Source organism: Eriocheir sinensis, chromosome 36, assembly GCF_024679095.1.
Source record: "Eriocheir sinensis breed Jianghai 21 chromosome 36, ASM2467909v1, whole genome shotgun sequence".
In the NCBI taxonomy this organism is placed as follows: Eukaryota; Metazoa; Arthropoda; class Malacostraca; order Decapoda; family Varunidae; genus Eriocheir; species Eriocheir sinensis.
This window is the reverse complement of record NC_066544.1, coordinates 1,940,898-1,965,445: the sequence shown is the minus strand read 5'-3', so window position 1 is coordinate 1,965,445 and position 24,548 is coordinate 1,940,898. Positions and strand designations below refer to the sequence as shown.

The 24,548-nt window shown below is 40.5% G+C and overlaps 1 protein-coding gene across 1 annotated transcript in view; it reads left to right on the top strand.

The window, feature by feature from the left end:
* LOC127007617 (lysosomal-trafficking regulator-like) overlaps positions 1–24,488 on the top strand; it is a gene marked incomplete at its 3' end in the record, with an annotated part of 247,223 nt that extends 222,735 nt beyond the window's left edge. The window contains 4 exon segments of the mRNA XM_050878758.1: positions 14,621–14,782; positions 17,876–17,960; positions 18,185–18,332; positions 24,422–24,488. Of these exon segments, the coding sequence (XP_050734715.1) occupies positions 14,621–14,782; positions 17,876–17,960; positions 18,185–18,332; positions 24,422–24,488 (462 nt within the window).
* Between the last annotated feature and the right edge of the window lie 60 nt (positions 24,489–24,548).

The window sequence follows — 24,548 nt, the reverse complement described above, 5'->3', positions numbered from 1 at the left end:
GGTATAGGTGGGGATGGTTTAAGGCTCTGTAGGGGTAGTTGTGGGGGATTTGTTGTGTTCAGGGCAGTGAAAGTTTTATTATTGCTGATTGGAGAGGCTTGTTTGTTGTTGTGGTGGTGGATGATATAATGTGGTGTTTTTGTACTTGTTTTGTGTTGATAGTGGTGAATGATTGATTGTAATGGGGAACTTTCCAAACTTGAAAGAGACAGCATTGTGCCATCCAGATTCAGGGTGTTAAAGAGACAGAAATATAATGCATATAATTGACTTCTTTAAAAGTGATATGAGATATCTATATATCTATATCTATATCTATATCTATATCTATATCTATATATATATATATATATATATATATATATATATATATATATATATATATATATATATATATATATATATATATATATATATATATATATATATATATATATATATATATATATATATATATATATATATATATATATATATATATATATATATATATATATATATATATATATATATATATATATATATATATATATATATATATATATATATATATATATATATATATATATATATATATATATATATATATATATATATATATATATATACACACATACAGTAGAGCATTTAGCGAGAATTAGGTGGATGAGCGGTCGCTAACTGAATTAGCTAATTGAATAAAGTAACAAATATGAAAAAAAATATTTGGTGCACACGTGGGTCTGACTTTTGAGTTTGATACTTACTCAAAATAATCACTCACATTAAAAAAACAACCCTTCAATTGGCTGAGCTCTGAAAACACGCTTGTGATTCGCTGGGAGTCCGATAACGTTATCGCCAACGCTCACCCGGTCAGGCTGCCTTAACCCTATACGTTCCGACCCCTTGAGATTTTTCGCCCTCGTATAGCCAGCATCGTATTGATTTTTCTGAACAACAATAACGCTCGTGAACACTAAGTACTGGAACCTAATCAATGGTGTAAAGCAATAGTGAATAATGAGTGAAAAGAAACTCTCAAGAAATAAAATCCTTTTCTCCCTCTTCCTCCTATTCTTCCTTCTTTTCTTCTTCTTCCTCCTCTTCCTATTCTTCCTTCTTTTCTTCTTCTTCTTCCTCTTCTTCCTTCTTTTCTTCCTCCTCTTCTTTCTCCTTTTCTTCTTCCTCCTCTTCCTCTTCTTTCTCCTTTTATTCTTCCTCTTCCTCTTCTTCCTCCTCTTCCTCCTTTTCCTTTTCTCGCTAGCTTCTCGCCTCTTTTTCTTCCTCTTCCTTTTCTTCTGCCTCTTCCTCTTCTTCCTCGTCCCTTCCTTCTTCCTCTTCTTCTTCATCTTCCTCCTCTTCCTGTTCTTCCTCCTCCTCCTCTTCTTCCTCTATTTCCTCCTCTTCTTCCTCTTACTCTTCTTCCTGCTCTTCCTCCTTTCCTTCCTCCTCTTCTTCCTCCTTTTCCTCTTCTTCCTCCTCTTCCTCTTCTTTCTCCTTTTCCCTCTTCCTCTTTTCCCCTCCTCTTCCTCTTCTTCCTTTCCTTTTCCTCTTCCTCTGCTTCCTACTTTCCTCCTCTTCCTAGCTTCTCGTCCTACTCTTCTTCCTCATTCTTCCTCTACCTCTTCCTTTTCTTCTTCCTTCTCATCTTCTTCTTCCTTTTTCTTGATTTTGCTCTTCTTCTTCCTCCTCTTCCTCTTTCTCTTCTTCCTCCTCTCCCACCTCTTCCTCTATTTCCTCCTCTTCTTCCTCTTCCTCTTCTTCATCCTCTTCCTCCTTTTCTTCCTCTTCTTCCTACTCTTCCTAGTCTTCCTCTTCTTCCTTCTTCCTCTTCTTCCTCCTTATTGTCCCCTTCCCTCTTTTCCTCCTCTTCTTCCTCTTCTTCCTCCTCTTCTTCTATACTTTTCCACCTCTTCCTAGCTTCTCGTCCTCTTCTTCTTCCTCTTCTAGCTTCTTCCTCCTTTTCCTCCCCTACCTCTTCTTCTTCCTCTTCCTTTTCTTCTTCCTCTTTTTCCTCCTCTTCTGCATCTTCCTCTCCTTCCTCTTCTTCTTCCTCCTCTCCCTCAAAATCATCTATATCCTACTCTTCTTCCTCTTACTCTTCTTCATCCTCTTCTTCCTCCTTTTTGGTGATGATGGTGATGGTGGTGATGATGATGGTGGTGATGATGATGGTGATGATGATGGTGATGATGATGATGATGTTGGTGATGATGGTGGTGATGATGATGGTGGTGATGATGATGGTGGTGATGATGATGGTGGTGATGATGGTGGTGATGATGATGATGGTGGTGATGATGATGATGGTGGTGATGATGATGGTGATGATGGTGATGATGATGATGATGGTGGTGATGATGGTGGTGATGATGATGGTGGTGATGATGATGGTGATGATGGTGATGGTGGTGATGATTATGGTGGTGATGATGGTGGTGGTGATGATGGTGGTGGTGATGATGATGGTGGTGATGATGATGGTGGTGATGATGATGGTGATGATGATGGTGATGATGATGGTGGTGATGATGATGGTGGTGATGGTGATGGTGGTGATGATGATGGTGGTGATGGTGATGGTGGTGATGATGATGGTGGTGATGATGGTGGTGGTGATGATGATGGTGATGTTGGTGTTGATGATGTTGGTGATGTTGATGGTGGTGATGATGATGGTGGTGATGGTGATGATGATGGTGATGATGGTGATGATGATGATGATGGTGATGATGGTGATGATGATGGTGATGATGGTGATGGTGATGGTGGTGATGATGATGATGATGATGGAGAGAGAGAGAGAGAGAGAGAGAGAGAGGCCAATGATAGACTACTTGACCGTTTGAACCTAGCTCCCCTCTCTTCCATCTTTCATAGTATTTTTTTTATTACGCTAAATTTCGCTTTCCTATTCGTCTTGATATCCCAAAATAATCTCTCTCTCTCTCTCTCTCTCTCTCTCTCTCTCTCTCTCTCTCTCTCTCTCTCTCTCTCTCTCTCTCTCTCTCTCTCTCTCTCTCTCTCTCTCTCTCTCTCTCTCTCTCTCTCTCTCTCTCAATGCATCCAGGTCCCCAAAATAAACCATCCGAGGCCAGTGATTTATAGAAAGTAATTTTTTTTTTTTTGCCGATAAGAGTATATTTGCTTATATTGAAAGGAACTGAATATGAATGACATGAATATTTCGCAGCAAGTGACACTGGCACTGATATTATTTTGGGTATTATCCGTTCACAGTGAGTGAGTGAGTGGTTTGCTAACCACTCATTGTTGCCTGGTTAATATATATATATATATATATATATATATATATATATATATATATATATATATATATATATATATATATATATATATATATATATATATATATATATATATATATATATATATATATATATATATATATATATATATATATATATATATATATATATATATATATATATATATATATATATATATATATATATATATATATATATATATATATATATATATATAGAGAGAGAGAGAGAGAGAGAGAGAGAGAGAGAGAGAGAGAGATTATTTTAGGAAATCAAGACGAATAGGAAGCGAAATTTAGCGAAATGAGAAAAAATACTATGAAAGATGGAAGAGAGGGAGCTAGGTTCAAGCGGTCAATTAGCCTATGACTGGCCTCTCTCTCTCTCTCTCTCTCTCTCTCTCTCTCTCTCTCTCTCACACACAAATCTTCAACACAGAAGACTATTTTTTGCTGATTTTCCTGCCTCCATCACCACAACCATCATCACTACCATCAGGGGTTGGATCACTTTCGTTCTTGGGACTAGTATCTTTGTTTGTTTTTCAAGCCTCCATCCGTAAGGGAGTTGCAAGGTTAGCGCAGGAATTGTCTGGCCAAAGTACAAGAAATTAACATATGTACGAGACACAGTTATCACCTTATGGTAGTGTCAAAATAAGTATTGTATGTGCCATAATTCGTCATAGAAAATGAGCATAGCAACCCCTCGCCTCGGCGCCGGGCCACAGAGACGCGCATGGCAACACAAAAACACACACACACACACACACACCGTAAACACACACACACACATACGAATGCACGCACATCAATATGTATCAAGAGGGATGGCATGTTCCTCTCTTGTCTATTGTTGGTTACTTGCAATAATAAACTATCAATCAATCATCAATCACAAGCTCGTGTCGCCAACTGCCGTTGAATAACTCTCGTACACAGCGGGCTGTGATGATAGGCTAGCAACCTCTTTTTATTATGTTTATTACAGCCACAGCCAGCTTGTTTGTTGGTCTGTTTAGTGTATCAGCTAAAGCTTTGTTAACATAAAAGATGCAGAACATGCAGTATAGCACTATACAATACAGGTATATAATACTTATAACAGTAATAATATCGTCATCTGGAGGCGTTTGAACGTTGTTGTTTTTTTCACAGCGTATCGCCGTGCTTCAAAATGATTCGCGTCGGTGTTTCTAAATATTCGTGTTTAGCAAGATAACGGAGGCTCCTATGGTTATTTTTGATATCGCATCTTAATCTACGGTATTTTCTACGTTTATCAGTAGGTCTGTTTTTCTTTTAAACTTGGTAATAAAAAAAAAAATGATCGTTTTGACAAAAATCCTCAGGGGGGGGCAATTGTGGCCCGGGTCGGAACGTATAGGGTTAAGGCAGTATCACACTTGGACAACCGGCAAATCCAAATTTTCCAGGTGTGGGTTACACACGGCCAAGGTCAGTTGCCCGTATCCACATCCACAATGTAAACAAAGCACTTGCCACGAACAACAGCACTTGCCCTGTATCAACATGGCGTCGTCTGCTAAAGCCGCACATCATGGCGGCTTGTGTGCGCACATCATGGCGGCTTGTGCCGAGCATAATGGTGGCTTGTGCTGCACATCATGGCGGCTTGTGCTGCGCATCATGGCGGTTTGTGCTTCGCATCATGGCGGCATGTGCCGCGCATCATGGCGGCTTGTGCCGCGCATCATGGCGGCTTGTGTTGTGCATCATGACAACTTGTGCCGCGCATCATGGCGGCTTGTGCCGCGGATCATGGCGGCTTGTGCCGCGCATCATGGCGGCTTGTGCCGCGCATCATGGCGGCTTGGTGCAATTTTCAAAATTCAGTCGTGGTGGCTGCTCGCGCTAACTGAGGCTTTCGCGCTAATTGCAGTTCGTGCTAATTGATCTCGTGCTAAGTGGGGCTCTACTGTGTGTGTATATATATATATATATATATATATATATATATATATATATATAGATATAGATAGATAGATAGATAGATAGATAGATAGATAGATAGATAGATACAGTAAAACCTCACCATTTGTTCACATATGGGCTGTCTGAAGGTGCGCAAATGGCGAATGCACAAATGGCGAACTTAATAACCTATGGGAAAAAAGACATGCAGGCAGTCACGGCCCAAATCCCACCCCCCCTACCAGAAAAAAGTAAATGGTCTGCTGGCAGGAAACACGTCATACTCACAGCCAATCTCTTGCTTTTTTCTTCCACTGTCCACCTTCTTCACCCCTTGAGTGCAGAATTCCTACAAGACATCATCAAGCCACAGGAATGGAACAAAAAGTGACTGCTACAATTCAATGAAGAAAAATGTAAAGTCCTGCACCTTGGGAGGGGATATCCAGCACACCAATGCCACATGGTAAACACTCCACTATTCACCACAGAGACAGAGAAAGACCTCGAAGTATATGTTACCAGGCTACCAGTGAAAACCAAATCCGTGCCAATCGCAGCAAACGGGTTAATCACTTCCACCTGTGCTATGGTCATCATCGGGTTCTTCCCGGGTTTAGGCTTCGATGACGTTGGGTGCGGCATGATGGTGATGCAAAGGTGAGGCAGAAAACGTTGAATAATCGCAGTCACCACGAGGCCAGGAGAAGCGATCGGGTTATGGCGGGAAACGACATGTTGTGTGCGTTGGCAGTGTTCTGCACTGGCGGCAGAGGGCGCGCAGGTGGTAGACAGCTGTAACTCGCCAGCGGATGCCATTTTGCTGCCAAAACAGCTAGTAAACATCCTCAGAAGATCAGTGGATGCCATTTTGCTGCCAAAACAGCTAGTAAACATCCTCAGAAGATCAGCGGATGCCATTTTGTTGCCAAAACAGCTAGTAATCATCCTCAGAAGATCAGCGGATGTCATTTTGCTGCCAAAACAGCTAGTAAACGTCCTCAGAAGATCAGCGGATGCCATTTTGCTACCAGTGAGACGCCGTTACCATAGCGGCGAGGTGCGTAAATGGCAAGACCACCTGCGCAAATGGTGGGATGATGGCCGCAAATTAAGGCCGCACAAATGGCAAGGGTGCAAATGGTGAGTTCGCAAATGGTGAAGTTTTACTGTGTGTGTGTGTGTGTGTATGTAAATAAAAGATGAGTATGTATAAATGTGAAATGGCAGAGGCCTTAAGTGAAAAATGGGAAAGTGTAAAAGATAATACAAATACTGGAAAAGTTTTTGGAACATTAAAAGAAATAATGGTAACTACAACAAAAAAGTGTTAGGGATGAAAGTGGTGAGAGATGGAAAAAAAAAAAGGAAATTTTTGGTGGACAGAAGAGATAAGGAGAATAGTAAAAGAGAAAAGGGAACTTTTTGAGAAAACTGAGGATCGCCCATGCCCTGCTGTTATCCCGTTTTCCCGTCGGGCGCCATTTGTATGATCTTGATCTTGATGTCACAGGTGGCTTACGATTGTATGACTAAGGAGCAGTACAAGCTACATAAAAAAATCATATTGGAAAAAAATATCCATGTGTTCATTATTCATTATTAATATTAGTGAGAACAATGGGGTAAATATGATATCAGAAACTGTACATCATGAGTCTTGTACGAGGAGTTATTTCGCACAATACCAGCCCGGCCGCCATTTGCATTGTTTACAAACCACACAACCACACCCATACAACAAACAGCTGCATGCCGCATGTCACCAGAACCGTGTGAATTGTGTCTTCCCTAGTTGTCTGTCATAACTTACGAGTGATGGTGGGAATAATATGCTTATTATGATATCAGAAGCTGTGCATCATCAGTATGTTTACGGGGATGTATTTCTCACAACACCAGCCCGGCCGCCATTTTCATTGCTTTACTGAAGGACACTTGTCAATTCAAGCAGTAAAGATTACACCAAAAATATATAAATTTCAGGAAACTGTACATTGTCAATGTTCTGTAACCCGTACATATTTCTGAGCATTTTAAGAACTTTTTTTTTTTCTTCAAAATTGTCGTCTTAAAGTTTGGGGTGCGTGTTATACGCCGCAAAATACGGTATTTATTTTTCGCCAGAAACCTACCTCTTGTTTGATTTACATTGTTTTTTTATTTACGCGACCTCTTCAAGGACGCAATACTCGCGTAAATCGAGAGTTACCTGTGTATCTATCTATCTATCTATCTATCTATCTATATATATATATATATATATCTATATATATATATATATATATATATATATATATATATATATATATATATATACACAGTTGTCACTCAAATAGTACGGTTTCCAATAGTATGGTTTCGGTTTTACACGGATTGTCATGGAAGATTTTTTTTAGTATTTTTAAGTTTCCCGCTCGTCGCACCAGCCATGGCATGAGTGGCAACACTGTTCTACCAAAACACCTGCTGAAAGCACCCCAAAGCGTTCGAGAAAGGTGTTCACTGTGCAGAAGAATTCAGATTTTGGAGAAGTTACGTTTTGGGATGAGTTACGCTGCAGTAGGGAAAGCATACCACGTGAATGAGAGCAATGTTGGCTGTATCTATCATCTTGGTCTTGGTCTTGGTTCAGGAGGTAGTTGTCCCTTTCGGTCCCAACTACAGCCTTTGAAACGGCTTACTCCCTCTTGCCGCAGTAACTGCCAGTGCTCCATGAGCGCTGCAAAAGTGGAGACAAAGGCTATCCTTTTACTGAGCCTTGTCATTGCTATGGTAACAGCGTCTAACTCGCAGCAAAATGGCGTATGCTAATCTTCCTGGTGACGTTTAACATGCATTACTAGCTGTCCTGGCAAGCTGCAGTGGTTATGGTGGCACAGAGAGGTGAAATGCAATGGAAACACTTGTGTTTGTTTGGGCCGCCATATTTGCTAATGACATCATCACAGCACGAGGTGCTCCATCTCTCAAAGCCGGGAGCCAGCGGACATGCCGAGTTGGCAACTCATGCTGCCGCGTCACGCGTTTGAGAGCACTCGGGACGTTCCGAGAGTCCCAATTCCCTCTGTCAAACGCAGCCCAGATGTGTTTCTAAGGGGGACACAAATTTTATGTGGATTTTCGAATAGTACGGGGATCCCGGGTCCCTAACCCCCGTACTATTTGAGGGACGACTATGTGTGTGTGTGTATATATATATATATATATATATATATATATATAGATATATATATATATACGGTTTTTTTTTTTTTTTTTTTTTTTTTAAATCGTGACCTATTGCGCCGGTAGGCTTCTTCCCGGTGGATCCTGATGGTCAGTCCAAGGCTTCTTCCCGGTGGGTCCTGATGGTCGCCCAGCCCGTTCTGGCACAGGCGAGTGTTTATAGTGGCTCCATCTTGCATTGGCTCATGCTGCCCTCCCGGACCTCATTTTTAATCCTAGAATCTAGAGTCCGGGTTAATAGGTGGTCTTCTGGACAGCATGTGGGTAGTTTTAATCCACTCGGCAGCGACTGAAAAATCCCAGCTTGGTGGCACCGGTCAGGGATTGAACTCGCGTCCTCTTGAACGCAGGGCCGTCTTGCTATCCGTTCAGCCACCACCTACCCTACATATATATATATATATATATATATATATATATATATATATATATATATATATATATATATATATATATATATATATATACATATACGTATATATGCGTATATATACGTACACGTGTGTGTGTGTGTGTATATATATATATATATATATATATATATATATATATATATATATATATATATATATATATATACAAAGTGAGTGATCTCAGGTTGCCAGTGACATGGGACCATTCTAGTGCATTAACTATGCATGTATGTTGACTGAGTTTGCTTATCTTACTCTCTCAGCAAATTTGCCGAAAGATGAAGGTGCTTAGTTGATACAATAAAACAGTCACATGGATATATATATATATATAGAGATATATATATATATATATATATATATATATATATATATATATATATATATATATAATGCCCCGACGAACTGCTTCTTTTTCCATCCTTCCTATTTCTCAACACGACCTCTGCGTGTATCGAAATAACACGAGAAATTAATCAAAGTGAGGGTATTCCCCGGCTGCCTGGGATTGAACCCGCGACCAGCGTGACGGGAGAGCCACTCCTTACCGAGTCTAAAGAGGTACCCCACTGGCTAAGTGGGTTATGGGAGGCTTGTTCATCAGGCCGTCGCCGCACTACATATATATATATATATATATATATATATATATATATATATATATATATATATATATATATATATATATATATATATATATATATATATATTTTTTTTTTTTTTTTACGTTATTGACTATTGCGCCGTTAGGCATCTTCCAGGTGGGGCCTGATGGTCGGCCCAGCCCGTTCTGGCGCAGGCTAGTGTTTATAGTGGCGCCATCTTGTATTGGCTCATGCTGCCCCCCGGAACTCTTTCTTGATTCGCTTGGACGGCTTCCTCTAGAGTCCGGGTTGATGGGTGGTCTTCAGGACAGCATGTGGGTATATATATATATATATATATATATATATATATATATATATATATATATATATATATATATATATATATATATATACGTATATACAGTCACCCCCCGCCGTTCGCGGTCTCACCCATCGCGGTTTCGCGTATTCGCGGTCAACTAATTGTGACCCCCCCCCCGCTTATACGCGGCCCCAGTTTAGCGTATACGCGGATGAAATGACGCGAAATAGGACTGCAGAGAGGAGGGAGGGAGGCAGAGGAGGGGGAGGAAGAGGGAGAGGCAGAGAGAGGAGGGAAGGCAGAGAGGAGGAGGTGGGAGGGGCAGAGGAGGAGGAGGGGGGAGGAGGAGGGAGGGAGGCAGAGAGGAGGGGGGAAGGGAGAGAGGAGGGAGGAAGGCAGAGAGGAGGGAGGAAGGCAGAGAGGAGGGAGGGAGGGGGGCAGAGAGGAGGAGGGAGGCGGGGCAATGGACGTTAGGTTGCTCCTGAGTGACGTCCCGGTTAGACTGTGACGTCATGCTTTCCTATTGGCCAGCAGCTCACTCAGGGACGACTGCTATTGGTCGAGATTTTCTCACAGCAACATTATCCTAAAAAAAAAAAATTCACACGCCGCCACACTGCAGTGTTGCCAGATTGGGCTACTTATCGCAAATTGGGCTACTTTTGGGAACAAAAAAAACATGTTTTATATGACATGTCAGAGGTGACTTCCCCAAATGCATATTTTCCCATAGGGTTATAGTCCCACCGTTCGCGGTTTCGCGCATCGCGCCGAAGTCCGGGAACGAAATACCCGCGAACGGCGGATGACTATATATATATATATATATATATATATATATATATATATATATATATATATATATATATATATATATATATATATATATATATATATATATACATACATATATATATATATATATATATATATATATATATATATATATATATATATATATTTTTATTTTATTTTATTTTTTTATTTTTTTTTATTTATTTATTTTTTTTTTCAGCTAAGGAGACAGTTCAAGGGTGTAAAAAAAAATATTAAAAAAAAAGCCCACTACTTACTGCTCCTGAATAGAGGTCAAAGGAGTGTCCAAAAAGATAGGTCAATTTTGGGAGGAGAGGTGTCCTGATACCCTCCTCTTGAAAGAGTTCAAGTCGTAGGCAGGAGGAAATACAGATGAAGGAAGATTGTTCCAGAGTTTACCAGCGTGAGGGATGAAAGAGTGAAGATGCTGGTTGACTCTTGCATAAGGGGTTTGGACAGTATAGGGATGAGCATGAGTAGAAAGTCGTGTGCAGCGGGGCCGTGGGAGGAGGGGAGGCATGCAGTTAGCAAGTTCAGAAGAGCAGTCAGCATAAAAATATTGATAGAAGATAGAAAGAGAGGCAACATGGTGGCAGAATTTGAGATGTAGAAGACTATCAGTATGAGGAGGAGAGCTGATGAGACGAAGAGCCTTTGACTCCACTCTGTCAAGGAGAGCTGTGTGAGTGGAGCCCCCCCACACATGAGATGCATACTCCATACGAGGGCAGACAAGGCCCCTGTAAATGGATAGCAACTGTGCGGGGGAGAAGAACTGGCGGAGACGGTACAGAACGCCCAGCCTCGAGGAAGCTGATTTAGTAAGAGATGAGATATGAAGTTTCCAGTTGAGATTTTGAGTGAAGGATAGACCGAGGATGTTTAGTGTTGAAGAAGGTGATAGCTGAGTGTTGTCTAAGAAAGGGGATAGTTGTTTGGAAGATTGTGTCGAGTGGATAGGTGGAGAAACCATGTTTTTGAGGCGTTGAAGGACACCAGGTTCCTCTTGCCCCAATCGGAAATAATAATAAGGTCTGAGGCTAAGCGTTCTGTTGCCTCCAGCCTTGAATCGTTAAGTTCCTGTAGGGTGGGTCTTCTGTTAAAAGAAGTTGAGTAATGCAGAGTGGAGTCATCGGCGTAAGAATGGATAGGACAGTTCGTTTTGGAAAGATCATCAATGAACAACGGAAAGAGAGTGGAAGATAGGACAGAGCCCTGTGGGACACCACTGTTAATAGGTTTAGGGGAAGAACAGTGACTGTAAACCACAGCAGAAATAGAACGGTCAGAAAGGAAACTGGAGATAAAGGTACAGAGAGAAGGATAGAAATCGTAGGAAGGCAAGGAGATCACCAGTAGAACGCCCCTTGCGGAACCCATACTGGCAATCAGATAGAAGGTCAGAAGTGGAAAGGTGCTTTTGAATCTTCCGGTTAAGGATTGATTCAAAAGCTTTAGATAGACAAGAAAGTAAAGCTATAGGACGGTAGTTTGAGGGATTGGAACGGTCACCCTTCTTAGGCACAGGCTGTATGAAGGCATACTTCCAGCATGAAGGAAAGGTAGATGTTGACAGGCAGAGACGAAAGAGTTTGACCAGGCAGGGTAACAGCACGGAAGCACAGTTTTTAAGGACAATAGGAGGCACTCCATCAGGTCCATAAGCCTTCTGAGGATTGAGGCCAGAGAGGGCATAGAAAACATCATTTTGAAGAATCTTTATAACAGGCATAAAAGAGTCAGAGGGGGGATGAGTAGGAGGAATATGCCCAGAATCGTCCAGAGTGGAGTTTTTAGAAAAAGTTTGAGAGAAGAGTTCAGCCTTAGAGATAGATGAGACGGCAGTGTTGCCATCAGGACTGAGGAGTGGAGGGAAAGATGAAGAAGTGAAGTTGGAGATGTTTTTGGCTAGATGCCAAAAGTCACGGGAAGAGTTAGAGAAAGCAAGGTTTTGGCATTTTCTATTGATAAAAGAGTTTTTGTTTAGTCGGAGAATAGATTTGGCATGATTCCAGCCAGAAATGTAAAGTTCGTGGTTAGCATTAGTTTGAAGGCTCTGGTACCTTTTGTGAGCTGCCTCTCTATCATTGATAGCACGAGAACAAGCGTGATTAAACCAAGGCTTTTTAGCGTGAGAAGTAGAGAAAGTACGTGGAATGTATGCCTCCATTCCAGAGACAATCACCTCTGTAATGTGCTGAGCACACACAGAGGGGTCTCGCTCCTGGAAGCAATAATCATTCCACGGGAAATTGGAGAAGTACATCCTAAGGTCGTCTCACCGAGCTAAAGCAAAATGCCAGAAGCATCGCCTCTTCGGTGGGTCCAGAGGGTGTACAGGAGCGATAGGACAGGATACAGAAATAAGGTTGTGATCGGAGGAGCCCAACGGAGAGAACAGTTTGACAGAGTAAGCAGAAGGGTTTGAGGTAAGGAAGAGGTCTAGAATGTTGGGCCTGTCTCCAAGACGGTCGGGAATACGTGTAGGGTGCTGAACCAACTGCTCTAGATCGTTGAGGATAGCAAAGTTGTAGGCTTCTTCACCAGGCTGATCAGTGAAAGAGGATGAAAGCCAAAGCTGGTGGTGAACATTGAAATCTCCGAGGATGGAGAGTTCAGCGAAGGGAGAGTGGCTCAAGATGTGCTCCACTTTTAGAATTCAAGTAGTCAAAGAATTTTACATAGTTAGTAGAGTTAGGTTAGAGATAAACAGCACAGATGCATTTTGTAATAGAATGACAATGAAGTCTTAGCCAGATTGTGGAAAATTCTGAAGAATCAAAGTCGTGGGCACGAGAGCAAGTGATGTCGTTGCGCACGTAGGCGCAACATCCAGCTTTGGATTGAAATTTAGGATAGAGATAGTAGGAGGGAACAGAGTAGAGATTGTTGTCAGTAACCTCAGAAACTTGTGTTTCGGTGAGGAAGAGAAGGTGAGGTTTAGAGGAGGAGAGATGGTGTTCCACAGAATGAAAATTAGAACGAAGACCGCGAATGTTGCAGAAATTGAGAAGAAAGAGGTTCCAGGAGTTATCAAGACACCTCTCGGGTCGGCAGCCAGAAGGGGAGTCCTCCCTGGGGGAATTTGTGGTCCCCCCCCAGGCAGGGCCTCCGAGGCAGGGTGAAGGTGCACCATTTTGAAATTTGAATTTTGGGAAAAGGTGTGTATGTTGTGTGAATGTAGTGTGGTGTGGAAAGAGAGAGGATCTGTCTTTAGAGAGCATGCTGAACTACTCTCCGGTGTTGGTGAGACAATAGGGAAATGGATAGTGAGGACATGGGAAGGGTCTTTGGAGGGCCTCAGCTCCCTTCTCACCTCCCGTATATACCTCACTGGGAGTGGCTTGCGCCCGTTCGGTAGGTGTCTTCCTACCTACTCTCTCTCTCTCTCTCTCTCTCTCTCTCTCTCTCTCTCTCTCTCTCTCTCTCTCTCTCTCTCTTTCTTGTCTGGGAGAAGAAACTGGGGCTGTCAGGTTCTCTTGCAAGAAATAAACCCAGGTGCATTTCTGTCTCCATGGATAAATTCATGGATAGTGAGGTTAGATTGGGTTAGGTCTACAGGAGCTGCCTTGTATAGGCCAATCGGCCCCTTGCAGACTCCTTACGTTTTTATGTTCTCTATCAAAATTCAGCTTAGCAAAATCCCACTTGCTTGAACAACTTATTTTAATTAGAAAGGATGTAGGAATATGTATGTATTTATAGAGAATAGCCTAAAACATGACCTGGGGATTCACTTGAATGTAATTGTTGAAAAAAGTTGATATCCTACTCCTTTTTACATAGTGAAAGAAATAAGGCCAAATTATATGGTGTTGAAGATGCACCGGTATAAAAATGTATCACTCATTTATTTATCTATATTTTAGAAAAAATAACTTTCTCATCACCACCCAAGATATATTTATCATGATTCTTTTTTAAAGTACCTAATGTGTTTGATTGCCGAAGAAAATGTTAATTCATAAGAAGAGAAGTGGAGGAGGCATGTATATATTAAAAGAAGTTGAATTGCTGATGATAATCAAACACTTTCCTTGATGTACAGAGTGGCACCAGTAGTGAAGTGGTGTCTGTCACATGGCCATTGGATACTGTGAGGGAGATACATATCCGCCGCTACCAACTTCAGGACTGTGCACTGGAGCTTTTCCTCACTAGTGGTCATTCAGTGCTTCTAGCCTTCACTGACACTCAGCACCGCAATCAGGTAAGACCAGATAAGGAGTGGTAAGATAGGTGAGGGCTAAAGACTTGTGAAACATATAATGTGATGGTGAATCAGTTGAAAGAGTTGCAGGGAGTGATTTTGGAGAGGTTTTGGAATAATTTTAAGGATAGTCAGAGATATCAGTGGTTGGAATAAAAGGTTATTGTGTTGGCAGTATATTTATAATGATCATAATTTAAAATGTAATTTTAAGTACTTTGATTTACACTGGAAGGATGACAATATGTTAATTTGTATGTTGATGCTTTGTCTTCCATTGTGTTTGATACTAAGTGATAAGTGTTCATACAAGTACGTTCAGCCCTCATTTTCAGACTAGAAGGGGGAGCAGCTGTCCAATAACAACAAAAGTTAGGGAATCAGATTTTGCTGCAGTCCAGAGGCCACGGCTTGCTCCCAGACATTTACCATACTTGGTCTAGCAATCGTCAATATTCAATATCTGCCCCAGACTTTTACCTCACTCTGCCCAGCATATTTAATTAAGCAGCACATTTAAGAGATTAAAATAGCAAGTTAGTTGAAAACTTACCGTATTTCCCGCCATATAGATTTTTTTTTTTTTTTTTTTTTTTTTTTTTTTTAATCACCTTGCGTCTTTTACCCCGATGGTTAGGTTTTGGTAGGCCTAGGGGTTATTGTTACTGATACGAAACTAACAACCAAAACACCTCCGTTTGACACAATAGTTCCCAGATGTCCCCAGAATGAAATATACTGTATTTTGCTAAGTATAAGCGCACTTTCTTCATTCAGAAAAAAGTTACCCCTGCACGGTATACGCCAAAGGTACAAATTTTAATTGATTTAAATAATGAATAGTGTGATGCAATGGAAAAGGAAAGTGTGAATAAGTAGAAGATAGGAGGAGGACATATGAAGCGATAAAACCGTACAGGTTACAAGAAGAAGAAGATGCACCACATGTGACGCGGCGTAAACACAAAACACAACACTGCCGCAGTGCTCCAGTCACCAGTGTGTCGGGGGTACCTTGGTGGTGATGGTTAAAGTGGCTATTACACGGGAACAATTTTGGTTGAGCAGGGTGCTGCCTGACATGACTGCTTGGCGACCGTGGGGCGGACTTGGGCGGATTAGTTTGGGGGTATTTCTGCTGTGCAGCGGCCTGGTCAGCTGACGTTTTCTGTGATACATGTTCAAAAGAACTGATATCCATGGATGAATGAAGTGTTAATTGTAAACGCATTTTTGTTTCACATTGTAAAAATAACTATATATAAAACATAATATGATTGACAGAAATTAATCAACATCTATTTCTAATTGAAAGTAGGTATACGGTCTCTGAAAGTCAAGATTGAGACCAAGATTGCCCATCAAACGTAGCATCCCTGTGTGATTAGTTCCCTCAGTAGCTTGGTGAAAGTTACCGCCTGCACACTGTGCAGTGAATGAATCTACAAACCAACCCTTTTGTTTACCATTTTAAAGTCACAGCTGCTCGGGATAAGAGCACTGTAACTCGTCAAAGCAACATACAGTATAATAGTAATAATTGTAAGTAAGGTGGTGGTTAAATGTAATACTGCAGATACATTAAATTCAAGGAAAATGTGTAGTTTTATTTTATTTTATTTATTTATTTATTTATTTATTTTTTATTTATTTATTTATTTATTTATTTTTTTTTTTTTTCTAAATATACCTTGTCAAATTATAGGTGCGTCTTACTTGGCGGGAAATCCAGTACATAATGTGTCAGCGAAGGACGTAACATTGGCATTGGTCATGAAGTGACTGCCATTTTCTTTTTTTGAATCCAGGCATATACTACTGTGAATTATTTACTAATGAATGCTTCTTTCTATGAAATTCAGGTACTAAAAATATGAAATGGGTACTACAAACTGGAGCATCACTACAAGCAGCTGCTCAACCGACACACAAACAAAATAATGACAAGATGATGACAGTGATGCAGCATTTACCATTCTCTTCTTCAACTCTCCAGATGTCCAAAAATATTATAATGATGTAAATTATTTATGTACTTGTTTCCAGTACATACTGTATATACATGCAAAGGTAAGGTCATAGTGTGGCCATTTAACAGCATGACACAACAATAAACAAATATGTCTGGTGCACACGCGGCCATGTAGCGCAGTGGTTCTCAAACTGGGAGTTGTGACCTCTCTAGGGGTAGTGAGATTCTTCTGAGAGTCTCAAGATTCCTAGAATGTGAAAGTATCAGAGAGCACAGTTTGAATTTATGATTTAATCATGATTATTCGCCTCCATAGTCTAGTGGTCAGCGCGCCTGGCTTCTACTCCGCGGGTCCGGGTTCAAATCCTGGCCCGGGCAGTCGGGGTGCAACTCACCCAGCTGTTCATCCTCCCTTTCGGGTTGGTCGATATATGGTACCTGGGGAAACCTGGGGAAGGTAAACTGTGGCAACCCAGATGTCACACTGGCCCTGTGTCCCGGGGAAATGGGCTCCCTCCCATCACATGCTCAAGGGCCAATGTCACAGAGATGAGCACCGAGGCCATGCGCTGCTACAGCGTATGCCCCCAACTTTACCTCTACCTTTTATACTTTTCTCTTCTTTGTCAGTATAAAGCAATACAATAACTGCTCACCTAGAGTCTCTAGACTCGAAAACCTAAACAAATAACTAATGAAAAAAGTACAGTTATACTCTGACTTGAGACCTATAATTTATCCTGTATCCCCTCATGCCCCCCTCCCCTTCCCATCAAGCCCTCACCATGACTTACATGTCTAGGTTTATCTATTGCTGCAATAAATGTACTGACACCGTTTGGTTCAACCGATCTTCGTAAAGTTACTTTTTTCACACTCACATACATTAATAAAACTGATCACATCTTAGCTAGAGGATGGAGTTGTACTTCAAAAAGCAGGCTCGCTCATCCCACAGATAAATGGTAAGCTGCCCTGTATTTTGTTGAGGAAAAGTGATCCAGGAAATCAAGGTCCGGAAATTCGCGAGATGAGTGTAAAATAAAAAGATAAACCAACTTTGTGGCGTGTGTTTTCTGTTACTTCACTCACCTATTATAAATAACTTTTTGTTTTCTCAGATTATTAGTGTACTGAGTATGTCAGACATGCCCAGCCTGCTGAGCAAAGCCACTCTTCCTGAAGTCACGACCCGCTGGCGTGATGGTGAGTTTGAGCTTTTATCTGTAATCACCATTGTTGCAGTAAATAATGTGTTCAGTAGGAAAACTAAGCTGAAACAAGTAAACATGTATCAAATCTTTAAAAATGAGTGAAAATAATAAGTAGGGTTGATTTCTATGTCCACACAACCTTGGTAGTGTGGATGTATTCAGTATTTTGAAGCAGAGATGATATATATATTTAGTGATGAATTTATGGATCAACAGGACACATGACCAACTTCGAATACCTAACTCAACTAAACAAGCTGGCAGGCCGGTCCTTCAATGACCTCATGCAGTACCCAGTGTTTCCTTTTGTCCTGTGTAACTACACTGCTGACATTCTCAGCTTAAATGACCCTTCTAGCTTCAGGTGAGTGTCTTGTCAATAAACTTGGGGATATTAGTTAAGTTTGAGGTGACAATCCACCGTGGCTTTAATTTGTGTCTGTGGTCATGATTAGGTTATATGTTATGTATAACAGCACCATTACTATTATAACAAAGTTTCAACTTAACCCAAAGAAAAAATGCAAATGTTTTTGAATTCTTTATTTTTTATTTTTGTTTGCTCAGTCATTGTGCATATGCATATAAGATACTATATCACTATCCTAACAAGCCTATCTTTTTCATTTTTAATAATTGTTAATTTCCTTTTTTTCTTTTTTTTAATTCAAGTAGATATTAATGTCTTTGTGCATGATATGCAAAAAAAGACCTTTAAAAGGAACTTAACATATGTTTGTTTGTTTTTTATAACAGTACCATGTAAGTAATTAAAGAGTATATATATATATATATATATATATATATAATATATACATATAATATATATATATATATATATATATATATATATATATATATATATATATATATATATATATATAATATATACATATATACAATTTTTTAGGCTAGAAAATGCTTCTTTTACTGCAAAATAAGTAAAATAATAAATATTTTAAAATACCTCTATACATAAAATTCGCAATATAGCGAAAAATCCATAATCTGAAACTAAATATTTACAATTTTAAAATCCATGATACAGTGAGACCATAATAAGTGAACCGTGATATGGCGAGGATTACTGTATGTATATATATATATATATATATATATATATATATATATATATATATATATATATATATATATATATATATATATATATATATATATACAGTAGAGCCCACTTAGCGAGATCAATTAGCGAACTGCAATTAGCATGAGCCACCATCTACCAAGAAAAACAATTAATTAGCGCGAAAGCCTCAGTTACCGCGAGCAGCCACCAGGACTGAATTTTGAAAATTGCGCCAAGCTGCCATGATGCATGGCACAAGCCGCGAAAGCCCTTACTTTAGCAGACGACGCCATGTTGATACAGGGCAAGTACTTTGTTTACGTTGTAATACTGAAAAGAAAAGTGTGTATAAGTGAAAAAGAAGAAAAGAGGAACAAAAGGAGGAGGACCTAAGAAGCGATACAAAGCGTCACAGGTCAAAAGAAGAAGAAGAAGAAGGATGTGGATATGGGCAACTGACCTTGGCCGTGTGTGACGCACACCCGGAAAATTTGGATTTGCCAGTTGTCCAAGCTGCCACCAACACGGTGGGAAGAAAAGGGCTCAGTGTGACTCCAGGTTACGGTGAACCAACAACTTGCTCCCGGATGGGCGCACGGGCATTGCCAGTAGCCACAACAGTTAGAAGAAAACGGCCAGTGTGATACTACCTTAAGGCAGCGAGGCCGCTGACCGGGTGAGCGCCGGCGATGATGTCATCGAACTCCCAGCGAATCACAAGCGTATTTTCAGAGCTCAGCCAATCGTAGGTTTTTTTTTTTTTAATGCGAGTGATTATTTTGAGTAATTATTAAACCCAAAAGTCAGACCCACATGTGCACCAAATATTTTTTTTCATATTGGTTACTCTATTCAATTAGCACGAATTCAGTTAGCGCGACATCATTCATCCACCTAATTCTCGCGCTAAATGGGTTCTACTGTATGTATATGTATGTATATATATATATATATATATATATATATATATATATATAAATATATATATATATATATATATATATATATATATATATATATATACATACATACATACATACTGTATTTGACGGCTTATAAGATGCATGGGCTTATAAGACGCACCCCCCAATTTCGGCAGGCATTTGAAAAAAAATATAATAAACAGGTTTGAACCACGAGTGTCAAAGCTCACAGAGCCCTGGGGTTTGTGCGTAGGAACCTTAGCAGGTGTAACACAAACATCAAAATTCTCGCATACAAACCACTCGTTTGGCCACACATAGAATATTGTAACACCGTCTGGGACCCACACACTAACAATAACATAAATAAATTAGAGGCCATACAAAACAAAGCTGCAAGATGGGCCAGATATGATTACAGACACACTACTTTGCTTAAACAAGACATAAAACTGGACCCATAAGCAACACGAAGACAAATACACAGACAACAAATGCTATATAAAATCACAAACAATTTAGTAGACATAAACAAAGACAATTATTTACACCCGACAACTATGCGATCCACTACAGGCAGCCACAACCTTAAATACCACACTTACCAGAGTTTCGCGCTTGCTTCATTCCATGGGTATAACGCTAAACTCGAGGACCGCGAAACTTGGGGTATTGAAAACACTGAAAAAGCACTTATCAGATTTGCGATATAACACACCTTTTCAAATAAAAAATGCCTTTAAAGTTTACCCCTGCGCGCTATACGCCGAATATACAAATTTTTATTGATTATTTTCTTCTTTGGGGTGTTTTAAGGATTTTTTTTTTTTTTTTTTTTTCGTGTCCAATAACAACTGCAAACTTACCTTTATTATTGTTTATGATCTTTCGTAGTCCATAGCTATCGTATACTGTAATATGTTACCATAGAATACAGGGTGATCAAATAACTACTATACAAAAATGAAATCGGTGGAGGATCCCCCATGCCTTGTTGTTATCCCTTTTTTCTGTCAGGGCCGACACGACCCAGCCGCCATTTGCATTGTTTTGAATGACTAAGGAGCACTGTTGCCAATTCGAGCAGTACAAGCTACATAAAAAATCATATTGGAAAAAAAATATCCATGTGTTCATTATTAACTATTATATTGGTGAGAATAATGGGGTAAATATATATGATATCAGAAACTGTACATCATGAGTCTTGTACGAGGAGTTATTTCATGGAACGCCAGCCCAGCCGCCATTTGCATTGTTTGAAAATCACACAACACCCATACAACAAACAGCTGCATGCTGCATGTCACCAGAACCGCGTGAATTGTGTCTTGCCTAGTTGTCTGTCATAACATACGAGTAATGGTGAGAATAATATGCTAATTATGATATCAGAAACTGTGCATCATCAGTATGTACGAGGAGATATTTCTCACAACAGCAGCCCGGCCGCCATTTGCATTGTTTGAAAACCACACAACCACACCCATACAACAAACAGCTGCATGCCGCGTGTCAACAGAACCGTGTGAATTGTGTCTTGCCTAATTGTCTGTCATAACCTACGAGTGATGGTGGGAATAATATGCTAATTACGATATCAGAAGCTGTGCATCATCAGTATGTACGGGGATGTATTTCTCACAACACCAGCCCGGCCGCCATTTTCATTGCTTTACTCAAGGACACTTGTCAATTCAAGCAGTACTGGTTACACCAAAAATATATAAATTTGGGAAACTGTGCATTGTCAATGTTCTTTAACCATACATATCTCTGAGCATTTTAAGAACTATTTTTTTTCCAAAATTGTTGTCTTAAGAGATTTAAGGCATAACCACCAATTAATTGGCTTGTTCGCAGAAGAATGTGTAGATGTCTAATAACACAAGAATTTTAATTGTCTCCTAACTTCCTTGGGCAGGGGGGTGTCTTAGCTATTTTCAGTCTTAATTTGCAAAGCGATTATTGACATTGATTGCCATAACAATGTAAGGTAATATTAAATACATGTCCATATGATATATTTTGTACATACGTGGGCATTATGTAGCTATCTTTATCATGTTATAAGATAAAATTCTCATTACATAAATTATTATTCTGCTAATATTAATAGTATAGCAAAGGACCTGCAATATTATTGTTTTCAAGTCAACTCAGCCCACCTAAAAATCAAGTGTCTCACTATCACATCACATCTGCAATAATATTAAACCCTGAAATTAAATACACCATCCTCTGCCAGATGCACAGCTTTGCTATGCCTAAAATGCAGTATGGCCCTGTCCTTCAAGTGCTCCTTAATCTCAGCAGTTTGTCACGGGGTTAATAGGTGTAACCAGGGCAGGACTCAAAAGGGCGAAAGGGCCAACAAGGTTTGATCCCTGTGGCACGCCAAGACACACAGTAAGGTGTACACACCCTGCAAAAGTGTGAATAACACGACTTACCTGGTTGCTTTGTGTTCGTTCAGGCCTGCTTATGGCTGAGGTCACCCAGCATGGCTTGATCCCTGTGCAGGTTGCCACGTGGTGACCACAACACACAAAGGTTCACGCTATACCTGTGGGGTTCTTGTTTTCTCCTTACGGAGCTGGCAAGGACACTCAGTGCACACAAAGGTAGCTGATAAAGCGTTTACAACTATGTACAAACTTTATTACACAAAAGACGGCTCACCACACACACACAGCTGAGCCTAAACGTTCTCGTGTGTGCGCAGTACTAACCTGACCTGGCTACACTAATGATTGGCCACTTAGCTTGGTGCAGAGAAAGGATGAGATGCCGTTGCTGCAGCTTTCCCTCTGCCATGGGCTCCTCAGGAGTGTGTGTTCCAGTGATGGGTGCGGCTGTCAGGGTGAGGCCGCCACGGATCACGTGACGCAGCAGGAGAACTACTCGTTGCTGGACTGAAGAACCGTGCGTGTTGTGCCCCGCTAGGCAAGGCCCGGAACCCCAACACGCCAGCAAGAGGGAAACTGCATCGCTACACTTGCACCTGGCAAGTCTGCTGCCTTCCTCCCAGAAGACAGCAGCCTACCTCCGCCGGGAAAGGTGGCTGAGAGCAGAGAAAGCGAGCCACCGCCTCACCGGCCAGGTCATGACACGGCACCAAGCGGTGAACTGAGGCAACAGAGTCGCCAACGCAGGAAAAATACACAGGCAATAGTTTCTGGCTGCCAAGACATGGCTGGTTAGTTTACAATAACATACAGCCTCAACACAATGCCAGAGTGCTGCACAGCAACAGAATATAAGACTCAAGGTTCTATAAGGTTACGTCCTCACAGATGAGGGACGAGCGGCTGGCAACTCTGGCCAGCCAGGCTGAGTGGAAGCGAGGGCGTGCCCCAAGGCAGGAACTTGACACAGACAATAGTCACAATACTTCCTCATCAACACAGAGGTGTAACTGTGCTGCAGTAATGCAGACACTAATGTGCACCTGCAACAGAATGGAGTGATGACTCCTGAAAGGGCACATGACAGCAGGTTAGGCAGCAGGCAACCCGCATTAAAATGCACATCTGGCACCTCTACACAGGCCGCCTAGCCAACGAGCCAGCCGCCCAACCGACCTGGGCACGCCTGGTCATGGTAATTGGCACATGAGCAAAAGAGAAACCTACCGATCATCCTAACTGGCAAATAAAACAAGGACCTTGTCCTGAGGAAAATACTTGTCACGTTTCTAAACTGTGACACAGTTGTCCAGGAATCTGGTGATATGGTCCATTTTCTTGGTGCTGACTGGAGTGTGGTATGCAACAAATGCTCCACAGACTGTGTTGTTTTGGTTTTGCACTGTCCTGGAGAAGATATCATACCAGAGGCAGAAAAACAGGGACTTTTTTTTCCCTATATGGATTTGCTGATGAATGTTAGGCATATTCATATAAAAGCATACTTGCATACTTTGAGAAATATATAAAATGTTCATAAAAGATAGCAAATTTCCTTGAATTGATATAAATAGCATATTCTAGATAAATCCTTTACTTTAACATTGTTTTATGCAGTTATGTGTTTATAAAAAGAATCAATAAACTAATTTGATGTGTTACTATAAACAAAAAGCTTGTAAATGTGCTTCATCCTTGCCCTCTAAGGGAAATATTTTCCTAGCTAAAATTTGAAAAAGGCACTGTCTGGTATCTACATCCCCACTGTAAACAGGCTAACTACATAAATAAACTAGAGGATAGAATCACATCCATCTTCAAGTCATTATTTAGGAGAGAAAGGTTGAAATGGCTTTGTGAAACAGGTAGCATCACCCCCAACTTTAATTGGAACACATCAATTTAGGACAGTATTTGTACCTGTAGGCAATACTTATATTCTCATCTGTGTGAGCAATTGCTGTGCTACTAAATCTTTGCTTTATTAATGGCTATAAATTGGTAAAAAATAAATATGATAACCCTTTGCCCATTACAGGAATCTCAAGAAACCAATTGCAGTGCAGCATCAAGCAAAGGAGCAACACTACATCAACAACTATGAGGTGAGAGCAAAGTAATTCTGCATATTCTTAAGCTATATCTATCTATCTATTTATCTATAT